The sequence below is a fragment of the Corythoichthys intestinalis genome, chromosome 5 (genome assembly GCF_030265065.1).
Source record: "Corythoichthys intestinalis isolate RoL2023-P3 chromosome 5, ASM3026506v1, whole genome shotgun sequence".
NCBI classification, from domain to species: domain Eukaryota; kingdom Metazoa; phylum Chordata; class Actinopteri; order Syngnathiformes; family Syngnathidae; genus Corythoichthys; species Corythoichthys intestinalis.
The window spans coordinates 48,539,709-48,552,854 of record NC_080399.1 but is presented as its reverse complement, the minus strand read 5'-3'; the positions used below and the strand labels follow the sequence as shown (position 1 = coordinate 48,552,854).

Genomic DNA, 13,146 nt, shown 5'->3' with positions numbered 1-13,146 from the left:
AGAGTGATTAAAAGTATGGCATTAAAACGGATGCAATAAAAAATGTGGGTGCGCCTACATTTTGTGCTGGTGTACCTTAAGAAAAAAGTTGGGTGCACCAGCGCAACCACAGCAAAAAGTGTGGAGCCTTGGCATATATCGCAATGTTGACTGGTTCATCTCTGCTTGAAAGTGTCAAGGAAAGATGTTTTTACAGCAACATGCAGGATAAGCTGCATATTATCTTGTTGACCAAAACAAACACTAAACAAAGATGGCAGCGACATTTGGCCCCTGAGAGTTTAATGTGCCCCCTTCTTGGCCCTTGTTTCAGAAAAATCCTAGAACTGCCACTGCCCCATTGGCTTTCAGTCCTCAGGCCAAAGGAATTAAAGTACGTCCACTACATGCAGGGGATACAGACTGTTTTCCTTCAGATCACCTTTCTTTTGTTAATGGAAAATTTATTTTCGTGTGCATGCACAGGACGCCAACTCTCCATCACCATACACAGCTTTGATTCTTCACCGTTTTGGCCTCGACTGTGGTTTGGATGTTGCAAACTTGGGCTTCAACTGTACTACCACCCAAGGACAGGTGAGAATCACAATCGCAGACTGGCCACTTCACTTAAGTCTACCCAATAGTTTTCTTGTTACAAGTAGTAGCTATACAAACATGAGTAGAGTGTACGCACAAACACTAATTCTTTAGAGTAGAAGATTTACCTAAGGTTAACCTGACTAAGCGACGCCCACCAAAACTGGCAAGAAAACTGTATTTTTGTTGAAACGTAGGCTGCAGACCATAAGCTGCAGGTTTATACATTGTACTATGGGATCTTTAAATTAAAAAGAACCTTTTATTTTTTTTGTATGTCAAAAGTTTATTTTTTCTTTTTTAAATGAATACAGTAATTGTTATATAATTTTACTCAAACCTGAATTAAGTGCATAATTGAGTGTTATAAGCACATCGAAAAACAATAATTATTGGCAATGTATTTTAATCTTTTAAAAAGTGCAAACAAGAGGTGCGTTCGAAGTCCCCTCAGCAATAACTTTTGCAAAAGACCACTCCAAATATACTGTGAAAATGCAAACTAAATTGACACAACTCAAAAATATAATGCAAATACTGAAAAAACAAGTACACGGAGTAGGACAAGAAAACAAATTATCATTTTGTGGACATGCTTTTTTTACTCGCATCCACTTAAACTTATCTCCCACATTCTGACGTTGTCTTACGGCAGGGGTGGGCAAACCGGTCCTCGAGGGCCGCAGTGGGTCCTGGTCTTTGTTCCAACTGACCCAGCACAGATAGTTTAACCAATGCGGTTTCAGCAGAAATGAGAAGCACCTGACTGCAATCGACTGATTGCACTTGTAAAACAGCAGATTGGTGAAAAGGTGTCCTCTTAATGGGTTGCAACAAAAACCCGCACCCACTGCGGCCCTTTGTGGAATTAATTGCCCACCCCTGTCTTACGGTATCATAAAGACAAGCCGCAGTCTCCCAACCAATGAGATGAGTGGGATTGTCATTGTTCTGTCAGCTCATTGGTCAGAAAACACGAGAGGCGGGGGAATGAATTCTCCTACATGTTCTTGAAAAGCACCATACCAGTACTCGTTCGTTCTGCAAATAAAACAATATTTTCGATTTTCATGACAATACGGGAAAGAGCGAGTACCTTGTAAGCTTAACACGAGATGCATACTTTTGTTTTTGAATAAGAGACTGTCGTTTTTCAATGGACGGTTGGCAGCTCTGTCATCTTCTGGCGGTCGGCACACCCCAGCAATGACGGACAGGGTTCTTCTGGTCGTTTTGCTCGGATAGTCTATAATTCAAATGTCCACCATATAGAGCTTTAATTTCTCATAATCCTTTTATTATACATTATTTATACATACATTGAACAACTGAGCATTTTTTCATGAACTCGGTGGAAAAAAACATGTTTATTTGATTTTGCCCCTGGTTACTGAAGTAGCTCGTTTCAATAAAATTACTTGTGACTTATTTGGCTTTGACTTAGACTAAACATTCACTCTAACTTTACAAGGAAAGTATTGGGATATTTATCACAAATCGACATTCAGCCTAAATATATCGGGATATGACCTTGGGTCCACATCACCGAGCTCCATTTGAATTTACTTGGATTTAAAAATTTATCTGCCAAAGAGAGTGGTGTTGATGTCATTATGAGCAGACAGATATTAAAAATGTAAAATAAATTTTTAAAAAAATGTTAAACTGTTATATTTGGGCAACTTACCAGTAAAGATGACTGCTTATGTTCAACTGTCAATTATGGTGCTTTTTTTTCTGTATATAGATTAAGAATACAAATATCAGATTAAGAATACAAATATACAGAGGTGGGTAGTAACGCGTTACATTTACTCAGTTACATTTACTTGAGTAACTTTAAGAAAAATATACTACTGAGAGTAGTTTTACCACACAATACTTTTTACTTGAGTAGATTTGTGAAGAAACACTCCTTTTACTCGATTACTTTGGGCTACACAAGTCGTTACATTTTTCGTCTTTATTCTACATATTGATTTTAACATTGCCAGAGATGCCGAAACAATAACATCATACCTCCATTATATCAATCAGTTAACATTGTTTTTCATCCTCTAGAGGGTACCCATGCTCTTTGGACGAGTGATGTTTCATGTTGTTGTTCTGGTCTGAATTCAATGATTTTTGTGTCATCATTTTGGCCAAATATAATCATGTAATGGGTTATAATGCAGTATAATAAATCTGTTCATATTGATGAAGTTGACCTGAGAAAAAAATATACCATGTTTTGAAAACAAACATTGTAAGCAGTTTCTCACAATGTTACTCATTACTCGAGTATTTTCAAAGAACACTTTTTTTTTACTTGTACTTGAGTAAATTTTTGGCTTACGTACTTTTACTTGAGTAATATTATTTACAAGTAACGTTACTCTTACTTGAGTAGTTTTTTTGGCTACTCTACCCACCTCTGCCATTGTACTGTATATGATAAACAGTTTGTACAGTTTACAAGATATGTCAAGAAACAAAATTGTTGTCAAAAGGCACCAGCAAACATTGTTTTTCATGCACCTCTTTTTCTTCGGAACAGATGAATGTTTCCGCCCTCTTTAAGAACTTGGACCTGCAACTGCTCCAGCCCATGTCTTTGACCCTGATGTATTCAAGTCCACCACTGGCGAACACATCCGCAGTCAGCCTGGATCCAATGGAGATCTCCACCTTCAAACTCAAACTACGGTAGGAGCCAACCCGATTGAACCGGCTCGGACTCTTCGGACCGAGAATTGGACCCTCACCGGCACTGGACCAGCACGGGGGACTGTCATTCGGCTGTGTCGAAGGCGCCACGGAGAACTGCAAACTCTCCACGAGCACGGCCGCAGTGGGTTATGCTGCGTATGAATGTGTTCTCTCTCTGCTTTCAGCCTGGAACTGAACTACTGAATGTAAATATCCCAATGATGTGTGAATGAGAACAAGAGGGGTGGGTGTGATGTTTTTTCGGGGGTTCATCAAAAACGTGTGCCTCAAAAGGGTGCAATTTAAAAAGCTTTATTTCTTTTACGAACTTTGATTTTTCTATGCGCACACTGATGTTGGCACACATTGCAATCATGTTTTCTTTTCAATGTCATACTTCATTTTTGATCTTTGTCTTGCAGCAAAGACAATGTGTGATGGTAATGTAGATTTACTCATCGCCGTCAGCCAACATTTGTCCTAATCCTCGTGTTTCCCCGTCACCACTGAGCGACAGTGCGTGAATTGAGCTGCACCAACGTGTGTGCATCCCAAGTCTTGGGCCAGCACTAGCCTGGTTGTTTTCATTAGCCTTTTTACATGTTGACAACAGTAAATAGTTAAAGTGAGCAGGATAAATCTTAAAGGAAAACTGTGGAGAAGAGTTTTGCAATGAAGAGTCTGGATAGAAAGGACATATTTTGTCATTATTATTATTATTTTGCTATCAAACACAAATACGATGAGCCTCTAGTTCCTATTATCCCAAACACGCCAGCACACATTGTGTTTGGAAGGTCACTATGCACTAAACAGTTCAAGTTCATACAGAATGTATTCTATTCTGCAACATATCTGTTAAAATGTATTATTTTAATATCCAGAAGTTATATGATCACTTCATTGCTTGAACAACAAGTCTAATGCTGGTTTAAGACTTTTTTCCCCTTCTTTTGCACAGTGGTGTATTTGTATGCCTGTAGTATTATGTCAGGGACCATTCATGATGCTGTAACTGCAGATTACGGTAGTTAAATGCAAAACATACAATGTGTCCTTTTTCAGTTTCAGACATTTTGGTGTTTGGCATGATAAAAAAAAAGCCAGTTAGATTTTGGTTTTGAGCTTTGTAGCGCTTGTCTTTAAAATCATTTATCAAGACGAGCCCTACAAAGAGAATTTCAATGAGATTAACTCATTGGCTGCCACCAACTGCAATGGATGTCCAATCTGGATTTACTGGGTGGGCTGATAGTGACTTGAATTTAAAAGAATTGGACATTTACCTTGGTCAGTTGCAGCGTTGAGTTAAAATCATTTTTGAGTTACCGACATGTTATAGATTTTTCATTTCATGAAATATATTTTTTCTTTGGTAAAAAGCATCATAATGAAAATTCCAGGCACCACTGCAGATGGATGGATTTCTTCACTTTTTTGCACCGTCTACTGTGACTTTAGTTGCCTCCAGTCAAATTTGGGAGGCAGGGCTGAGTAACAATGTAAGCGTAGCTGGCTGATGTGCGTACAACTCGGGGGTTCACACACAACGAAATTGGATCTCAACGGAGCTGCTGCATTTTCCCAAGGCTGAGTCTGTACTCAGAATGAAGCTGTGGACACATTTTTTTAAGACTCCGTGCATTACTTAACTCTTAGGTCTGTTTTCCCATCGGAGGCCTATCACATCTAATAATTCTTCCCCACATTTCTATCTCTGCTTTTCACTGTCGCATCTTTGAAAATTCCTTTTAAAAAGTTGGCAGTTGCTGTAGCACGGTGTGTCCGGAGGTAATGTATGGTGGCAGGCTATCTTCTATGTTCCGTCCCGGTGGAGTAAAAATGCAGAGTGACAAAATAAAGAGAATCTGTGTTACTCGTGTTCTGATAGATTATGCACTCAGTTTCATGATTTCACACACACACCTTCACTGGATGCTTGTTTCGGGGTCTTGCTGCCTATTGTCTTTTGTGCTGTCCAATTTGGGATGGCGCAGTGGATTCGTTTTTTCGGGTGCTGATGTATGGATGGGGTATCAAGCTATCCTGATTCTTGAAAGTTGTATAATACATGTTCAATCATTGTCAATATTCCAAATTTGTGCTGTCAGTTGCTAGTAATCATTAGAATTATACAGAGTATACAGCTGAAACGTGGTCTCTAAGGGTCTTTGCTTTGTAGAAATGCAGCTTGTTACTTGGTAAAAAATTTCGATGAACCAGTGTAGCCAATATGGTAAAACCAGTACATGGTCATCACCGGCTGTTCTTGGACGGGCCAAGGAGGGGTCACATAGTTTTTCTTTATCTCTGGAAAAAAGTTATTTAATAGCAGGTAAACAACAAAAATGAACATTGTTTTACTCATTTAACCAAACATATCAACAAAAATGCATATTCTAACTGAGGAAAAAGTTAGGACACCCTACCACCTAATATCTATTGATACCCCCTTGGCTGAAATAACTTCAGTGAGACGCTTTTTGTAGTCATATACCAGTCTTTGACATCGGTCTCAAGAAAGTTTGCCCGAAGAAAGTTTGCCCCACTCCTCAACACAGAATACTTTCGGCTGTTAGATGTTTGAAGGGTTTCTTGCATGTACAGCCTGTTCCAAGTCACCCCACAGCATCTCAATGGGATTAAGATCTGGGCTTTGACTCAGCCATTCCAAGACTCTCCGTTTTTTCCTTTTCAGCAAGTCCTTGGTGGGGTTACTGGTATGTTTTCAGTCGTTGTCATGTTGCAGGGTCCAGTTTCACTTGAGCTTTAATATTTTCACAGATGATCTCACATGTTCCTCAAGCACCCTCTGATACACGATAGAATTCATGGTAGATTTTATAATGGAGAGTTTGCTAGGTCCTGCTGCAGCAAGGCATCCCCAAATCATGACACTTCCACCTCCATGCTTCACAGCTGGTATGAGGTTTTTATTTCCTGGAATGCTATATTGGGTTTACGTCAAACATGTCCTCTCTTCTGGTGTCTAAAATTCATTTGTCCAAAGAACATTATTCCAGAAATCCTGGTCTTTGTCGACATTCACTCTAGCAAACTTCAGTCTGGCCTTCACGTTCCTTTTGGAGAGGAAAGGTTTCCTCCTTGCATACCTCCCGTGAAGGTTAAAATTATGAAGTCTCTTTCTGATTGTAGAGGCATGCACTTTCACATCAACAGTAGCAAGAGCCTGGTGTAGGTCCCGTGACTTCTTTCAGCATCTTGCGGTGTCTGGGCATGTTGGCAGTTGTTTTGAATGTCCTCCACTTGTAGACTATTTTCCGGACAGTGGAATGGCTGATTTTATATTCTTTTTAGATCTTTTGAAATCCCATATACCAGACTCATAAGCGTCTACAATCTTCTTTCTGAAGGCCTCAGATGGCTCCTTTGATCTCACCATGGTGTTTTCTCTCCAACAGTCAGGGCCACACCAAACTAAACGTGAGGTTTGAATAAGGCAAGCCTCCTTCAAAACATTGGGTAATGGTGTTCTCATCATGTGCACCTGATGTGATACAAATGTGTGTGATTTTAGCCATTTCAAGTGAGATTGAATGTGGGGGTGTCCTAATTTATTCCTCAGCAGAAATTGCATTTATTTGAAATGTAATTTTTTTGAAAGTTATCAAATCTTTTAGTTTTAATTGTTTAGTTCTAATACTTGAATTTCTCAAGATTGTTAAAATTGATATTAAATATCCATATGACAAAATATGTTAGAAAACATACAAGGCTTTCATAGGGTTAAATTTTTCACATGGCTGTATAACTGTCAGAGGCCAAGTATCGTTGCCATCTTTGTTAAGTGTTTGTTTTGGTCAACAAGGCAATACACAGATTATCATCCTGCATGAGGCGGTAAAAATAAGAACTACTGGCAAAAACCAGTAAAGTTTGTAATAATTTGTATTTATACTGTGTGCAAGTAAGGATATAATATATGGAACAATTATGAAAAGCAGCATTAATATTTAACATACTTTAACTAATTCTCACCTCAGAAAAGAATGATTCGGCAATTGCCATGCTTTGTAGAAAAATGGTACCCCGGGGACTTCAGGTGGTAATTAGAGTGGGCAGGTCCTGTGGCCCCATCCCAAAACCCGACATACGGTACATAAGTACTGTATTTGTTTATTATAACAATAAATCAACAAGATGGCATTAACATTATTAATTCTCTTAAAGTGATCCATAGATAGAAAGACTTGTAGTTCTTAAAAGATAAATGTTAGTACAAGTCATAGAAATATTATATTAAAACCCCTCTTAATGTTTTAGTGTTATTAAAATTTGTAAAATTTTCAATCAAAAAATAAACTAGTAGCTCTCCATTGTTGATGTCAAGTTACACCATGCTCACTCCCTAAACCCATAAAATCATTTGGACCCAAGCGCCAGCAGAGGGCGCCAAACACCAATAAACAAGTAACAAGCGGACATTACACTGCTGTCATTTTAATCTGTTTGAGCGGAGCATGTGCGTTAATTGCGTCAAATATTTTAACGTGATTAATTTAAAAAATTAATTACCGCCCGTTAACGCGATCATTTTGACAGCCCTACTTTCATTATGTTCAGACTTACATTACCCCTTTTCACTTGCTGAATCTGCCAGTCTTTTTTTTTTTTTTTAATCAAACGGACGTTTGATTGGCTGATGACTTCAACCCCTTCCCTCACACACACACACACGCGCAACCTCAGCCCCGACACAAATATAACATGCCGCCTCCTCCGCCCCCTTCAAAAACGTGGAACATTAGTTTTTTTTCCCGTCAGCAGCAGCCACTGTAAATTATGTTAAAAGACGTCACTGTTGTGGAGGTGGGGAACACACCACTAATTTTGCTCCTGAAAATCTTAAATGTTTTTATGTATTTTTGGCATACCAGATATTGTTAACAGGTTTGTATTTATTGTGTCTGTTAATATTTACTAGTATGTTCAAATATTGCAATTTAAATTTGCTAATAAAAAAAGTTTTCAAAATGTTTCTTTAGTAGGTTTTGAAAACAAAGGTTTGAATCAAACGGTGTATCACCTGAACCAATACGTACAGTGGGGCAAATAAGTGTTTAGTAAACCACTAATTGTGCAAATTCTCACACTTGAAAATATTAGAGAGGCCTGTAATTGTCAACATGGGTAAACCACAACCATGAGAGACGGAATGTGGAAAAAAAAAACAGTAAATCACATTGTTTAATTTTTAAAGAATTTATTTGCAAATCATGGTGGAAAATAAGTATTTGGTCAATACCAAAAGTTCATCTCAATACTTTGTTATGTACCCTTTGTTGGCAATAACGGAGGCCAAACGTTTTCTGTAACTTCACAAGCTTTTCACACACTGTTGCTGGTATTTTGGCCCATTCCTCCATGCAGATCTACTCTAGAGCAGTGATGTTTTGGGGCTGTCGTTGGGCAACACGGACTTTCAACTCCCTCCACACGTTTTCTATGGGGTTGAGATCTGGAGACTGGCTAGGCCACTCCAGGACGTTGAAATGCTTCTTACGAAGCCACTCCTTTGTTGCCCTGGCTGTGTGTTTGGGATCATTGTCATCCTGAAAGACCCAGCCACGTCTCATCTTCAATGCCCTTGCTGATGGAAGGAGATTTTCACTCAAAATCTCTCGATACATGGCCCCATTCATTGTTTCCTTTACACAGATCAGTCATCCTGGTCCCTTTGCAGAAAAACAGCCCCAAAGCATGATGTTTCCACCCCCATGCTTCACAGTGGGTATGGTGTTCTTCGGATGCAATTCAGTATTCTTTCTCCTCCAAACACAACGACCTGTGTTTCTACCACGTCTGGCAGTGCAGGATTTGAGTCCCTGGCGGCTCATTATGTTACTGATAGTAGCCTTTGTTACTGTGGTCCCAGCTCTATGTAGGTCATTTACTAGGTCCCCCCGTGTGGTTCTGGGATTTTTGCTCACCGTTCTTATCATTTTGATGCCATTGGGTGAGATCTTGCATGGAGCCCCAGATCGAGGGAGATTATCAGTGGTCTTGTATGTCTTTTCTAACAATTGCTCCCACAGTTGATTTCTTTACACCAAGCGTTTTACCTATTGCAGATAGTCTTCCCAGCCTGGTGCAGGTCTACAATTTTGTGTCTGGTGTCCTTCGACAGCTCTTTGGTCTTGGCCATAGTGGAGTTTGGAGTGTAACTGAGATTGTGGTTGTCTTTTATACTGATAACGAGTTAAAACAGATGCCATTAATACAGACAACGAGTAGGGCCTCGTTAGACCTCGTTAGAAGTTAGACCTCTTTGACAGCCAGAAATCTTGCTTGTTTGTAGGTGACCAAATACTTATTTTCCACTCTAATTTGGAAAAAAAAAAATCTTTAAAAATCAATATGATTTTCTTATTTTCCACATTCTGTCTCTCAAGGTTGAGGTTTACCCAAGATGACAATTACAGGCCTCTCTAATATTTTCAAGTGGGAGAACTTTTAGTGGTTGACAAAAGTGGTTGAGCACAATTAGTGGTTGACTAAATACTTATTTGCCCCACTGTATGCACTGCAAAAACACACCTTCTTAAAACTAGTTAAATTCCCATTGTTTTCAGAGTAAATCTACTATAAAATAAGTGAAAATATCTGCCATTGCTTCAAGAAAATTTTACTCAGATTTATTGAAACTAGTTGAAACCAGTTTTTACCACTCCAAACAATAGAGAAAATTATTTCACTAGACTTAAGAAAAATTATGAGACTAAGATGTTAAAAATTTGCAGTGTGAAAGTTAGAATAATCCAGATTTATTTTGCATTGATCATTTAGCCCAGGGGTCGGGAACCTTTCTGGCTGAGAGAGCCATAAACACCACATTTTTTAAATGTAATCCAGTGAGAGCCATACAATATGTTTAAAACTAAAAATACGAGTAGTGTGTGCATTTTATGTAATTTCAACATTTTTAAAGTACAATAAGTCTCTGAATTCTGTTTAATAACATTGTTATGCTGTTGCTAATCAATGATGAATATTTCTTACCATTAATGCGACTTCTGGTGCTGCATTGTGTTGTTGATGGCTTTGTAGTCTGGTTGATACTTGATGAGGTTAAGCGTAATGCAGGCATTGAGAAACTTAGGATACGTCTCTTTTCATGTTCACGAAGAAGCGACATGAATCCTCAGTTTTTTTTTTCAAGCATACACGGAGCACCATCAGTGCACACCGAAAAAAGTTTGTCCATTGGTAGATTTTTTTCTTTAGTGAACTCAATGAAGGACTTGAATAAATCCTCCCCTCTTGTTGACTTTCCTCATGTAGTGTGTCACCGACATCATACCTTGCGATCACGCTGAACTGTGATAAATTGCTTACGTCCGTTGACTCATCCAAAGCGAGTGAAAAAATGGAGCCGAATTTATGTCTTTCACTTGCGTTGCCTCAATTTTTTTTTTTTTTTTTTTTTTTTTTTAAACCTGTCCTGTTCAGCTGTTTGACACAGAGAATGGAAGTCTAAGTGCCCGGATTCTGAACAGTTTTAATGTTTCACATTGAGAGTCTGACATACTCCCATTGTGATCATTCAAAATACCTTTTTATTATGACAAAGCAGCGAACAGGAAGGGATTATGGGGGGACAGAAGAAAAGAAATACAAGAGAAGAAAGAAAAGAAACATATACACAAACAACAACAAGAAATACATTGAACATCTAAACTAGTTACTAATATGCTGGTGCTATCGTCAGCGAGATGTATTTCCGGTTTACACCATGTGGGGGCCTATTGGCCAGTGAAAGAGGAGAATGGGGGTGGGGGTGTCTATAAGACTATAAGCTAAGTGATTGAAAGGGGTAGAGTGTACACAAATCAGTTCTGTGATCTAGAACCCAGTAATCGTGGGAATCTCTTATGAGTGTAAGCCCGTTGGCGACCAACCCTACGCCGCCGCATCGCCAATCCCGGCACCGGAACCCCCAACCCGAGCATGCCCTACCACATCCAGCAGCACGCAAGCCCCACCGGGCGCGCAACAGCCACGCAGACGGGCGGAGAAACCGCGCGGGCGCCAACCCAGGGCCACGGCCCCCACCCAGCCAGCCCGGGGAGGGAGGGCGGGCGGGGGGGTCAGGTGGCCATGCGCAGCCCATCCCTCCTCCCGCCGCCCAGCAAAGGAGCCACCCCCCCCGGCACCCAGGGTGGTCCCCCGGGCCACCCGCGCGCCCATCAACCGGCCTTCAGGGATGGCAGGAGGGGACGCATCACCAACCCCACGCCTACACCCACCCCCGCCCGCCCACCCGGGCCACGAGCCACAGCCCCCCAACCGGCACGGCACGCCACGGGACCCCCAGCGGCCCACCAAGCCCCAGGCAAGGCAGGGACCCCCGCCGGTGCAGGCGACACCCCGCTGATACACCGGCGCCCAGCCAGCGACCCGCGACGGAGCGCAGGGCGGATGCCCAGCCAGAGAAGAGAGGGGAAGGCGGAGGCAGGAGAACGCCCAGGAACTGCCACGGGGCGACGCAAGATCGGAGACCCGACCCCCCCAACCCACTCCCGCGGCCGGCAGCCGAGGCAGAGGGGAGGCCACACCCCGGGAGCCATGCCATATAGAAAAAGTGTGGGACCCACCTACCACCCTATTACTGTGGCTGCCAGGTTCCCGACTGGCAGCCATCACCCAGCACCGTGATGGGGGTGTGAGGGGAAGGTAGTGCAATGTATGCATTAAAATAGGAGAGCTTGGCTTGGGGCAGTGGGACCGCAGCATGGAGTTTCTGCCCAGCCGCCCGTCCCACCGCCCTTTGCCGGAGCTCTCCTGTGGAGTATGATGTGTGTGGTGCATTTAAAAAAGGTGCAGGGATGGCGGGGCCTGTGGTGAGGAGGCAGCCGTGAGGCTCCCCCCCCCCCCCAACAGGTCCCAACCATCCCACAACCTTGGTGTGTTGTGCATTAAAAACAGGGGGGAGTCGGGCTGGGACTGTAAAGCCCCGTCCCAACTCTCCCCGGAGAAATGTATGAGCATGTAAGTGCCAGGGTGAAAAATATTTACAGTGCCGAAGTGAGAAGTGCGTGAGTTAAGAGGCAGGCTCCCGCGGGCGTGGCCCCGTCCACCAGAACCACCGGCCCCAGGGCGGAAGAAGCGTCAGGGCCCCGATCAATCCCCGCCCCAGACCACCCACGGCGCCTCCGCGACCGCCCACCCCCCTCCCACCCACCGAGCACCCACCCCGCACCCCGAGCAGGCGCCACACCAAGCGCCGTTGCCTCAATTTGATTTGACATCATGACGTAACGATCGTGAACAGTTCTTGCTGACAGGGGCATGTCTTTTATCCGTTTAATAATCTTGTCTTTATCCGAAAAGCCGTCAAAAAGTTCATTGGCAACATCAAGCATGAATGCTTTGGCGTACTCCCCATCTGTGAATGGCTTCCCGTTTCTCACAATTGCTAAAGTGCCAGCAAAACGGCCGAATTCCAGTCACCTTGTTTGGTCCAAACACGGAGTTGCTACTGACTAGCTTGCACTCTTGTGAGAAGCTCTTGACATGCTTTCATCCTGTTGTCCCCCGCCGGATATTTCGATGCAAATGTAGTATGGCGGGTGTCGAAGTGCCGCTTTATATTTGACCTTTTCATAGATGCAATTTTATCATTGCATATTAGACACACCGCAGAACCTGTTCTCTCCACAAAGGCAAATTCCTTTCCTGCTGAAAAGTACGATACTCCTAGTCTTTTATTTCTTTTTGCCATTTTCTCAAAAGGGTTTCTAAAATTAGCGGAGAAAACGAAACTAAAACCGTGGGAAAATTACTACGCACATGCGCACATTGGCCGCTCTTTTTGACAGCAAAATACGGCGGCCCCACTCGATCAGTGTCTGCCTT

General features: G+C 42.0%; 1 protein-coding gene across 4 annotated transcripts in view; it reads left to right on the top strand.

Annotated features, from left to right (window-relative positions):
• Window positions 1–8,351, top strand: part of man2a2 (mannosidase, alpha, class 2A, member 2) — a 55,134-nt gene extending 46,783 nt beyond the window's left edge. For 3 of the 4 annotated variants that reach the window (XM_057836520.1, XM_057836519.1, XM_057836518.1), the window contains 2 exons: window positions 466–576; window positions 3,119–8,351. In XM_057836520.1, the coding sequence (XP_057692503.1) occupies window positions 466–576; window positions 3,119–3,271 (264 nt within the window). In that variant the 3' untranslated portion in view covers window positions 3,272–8,351. The remainder of the gene's footprint in view (window positions 1–465; window positions 577–3,118) is intronic. The other variant, XM_057836521.1, reaches the window with a different exon arrangement.
• The last annotated feature ends 4,795 nt before the right edge of the window (window positions 8,352–13,146 follow it).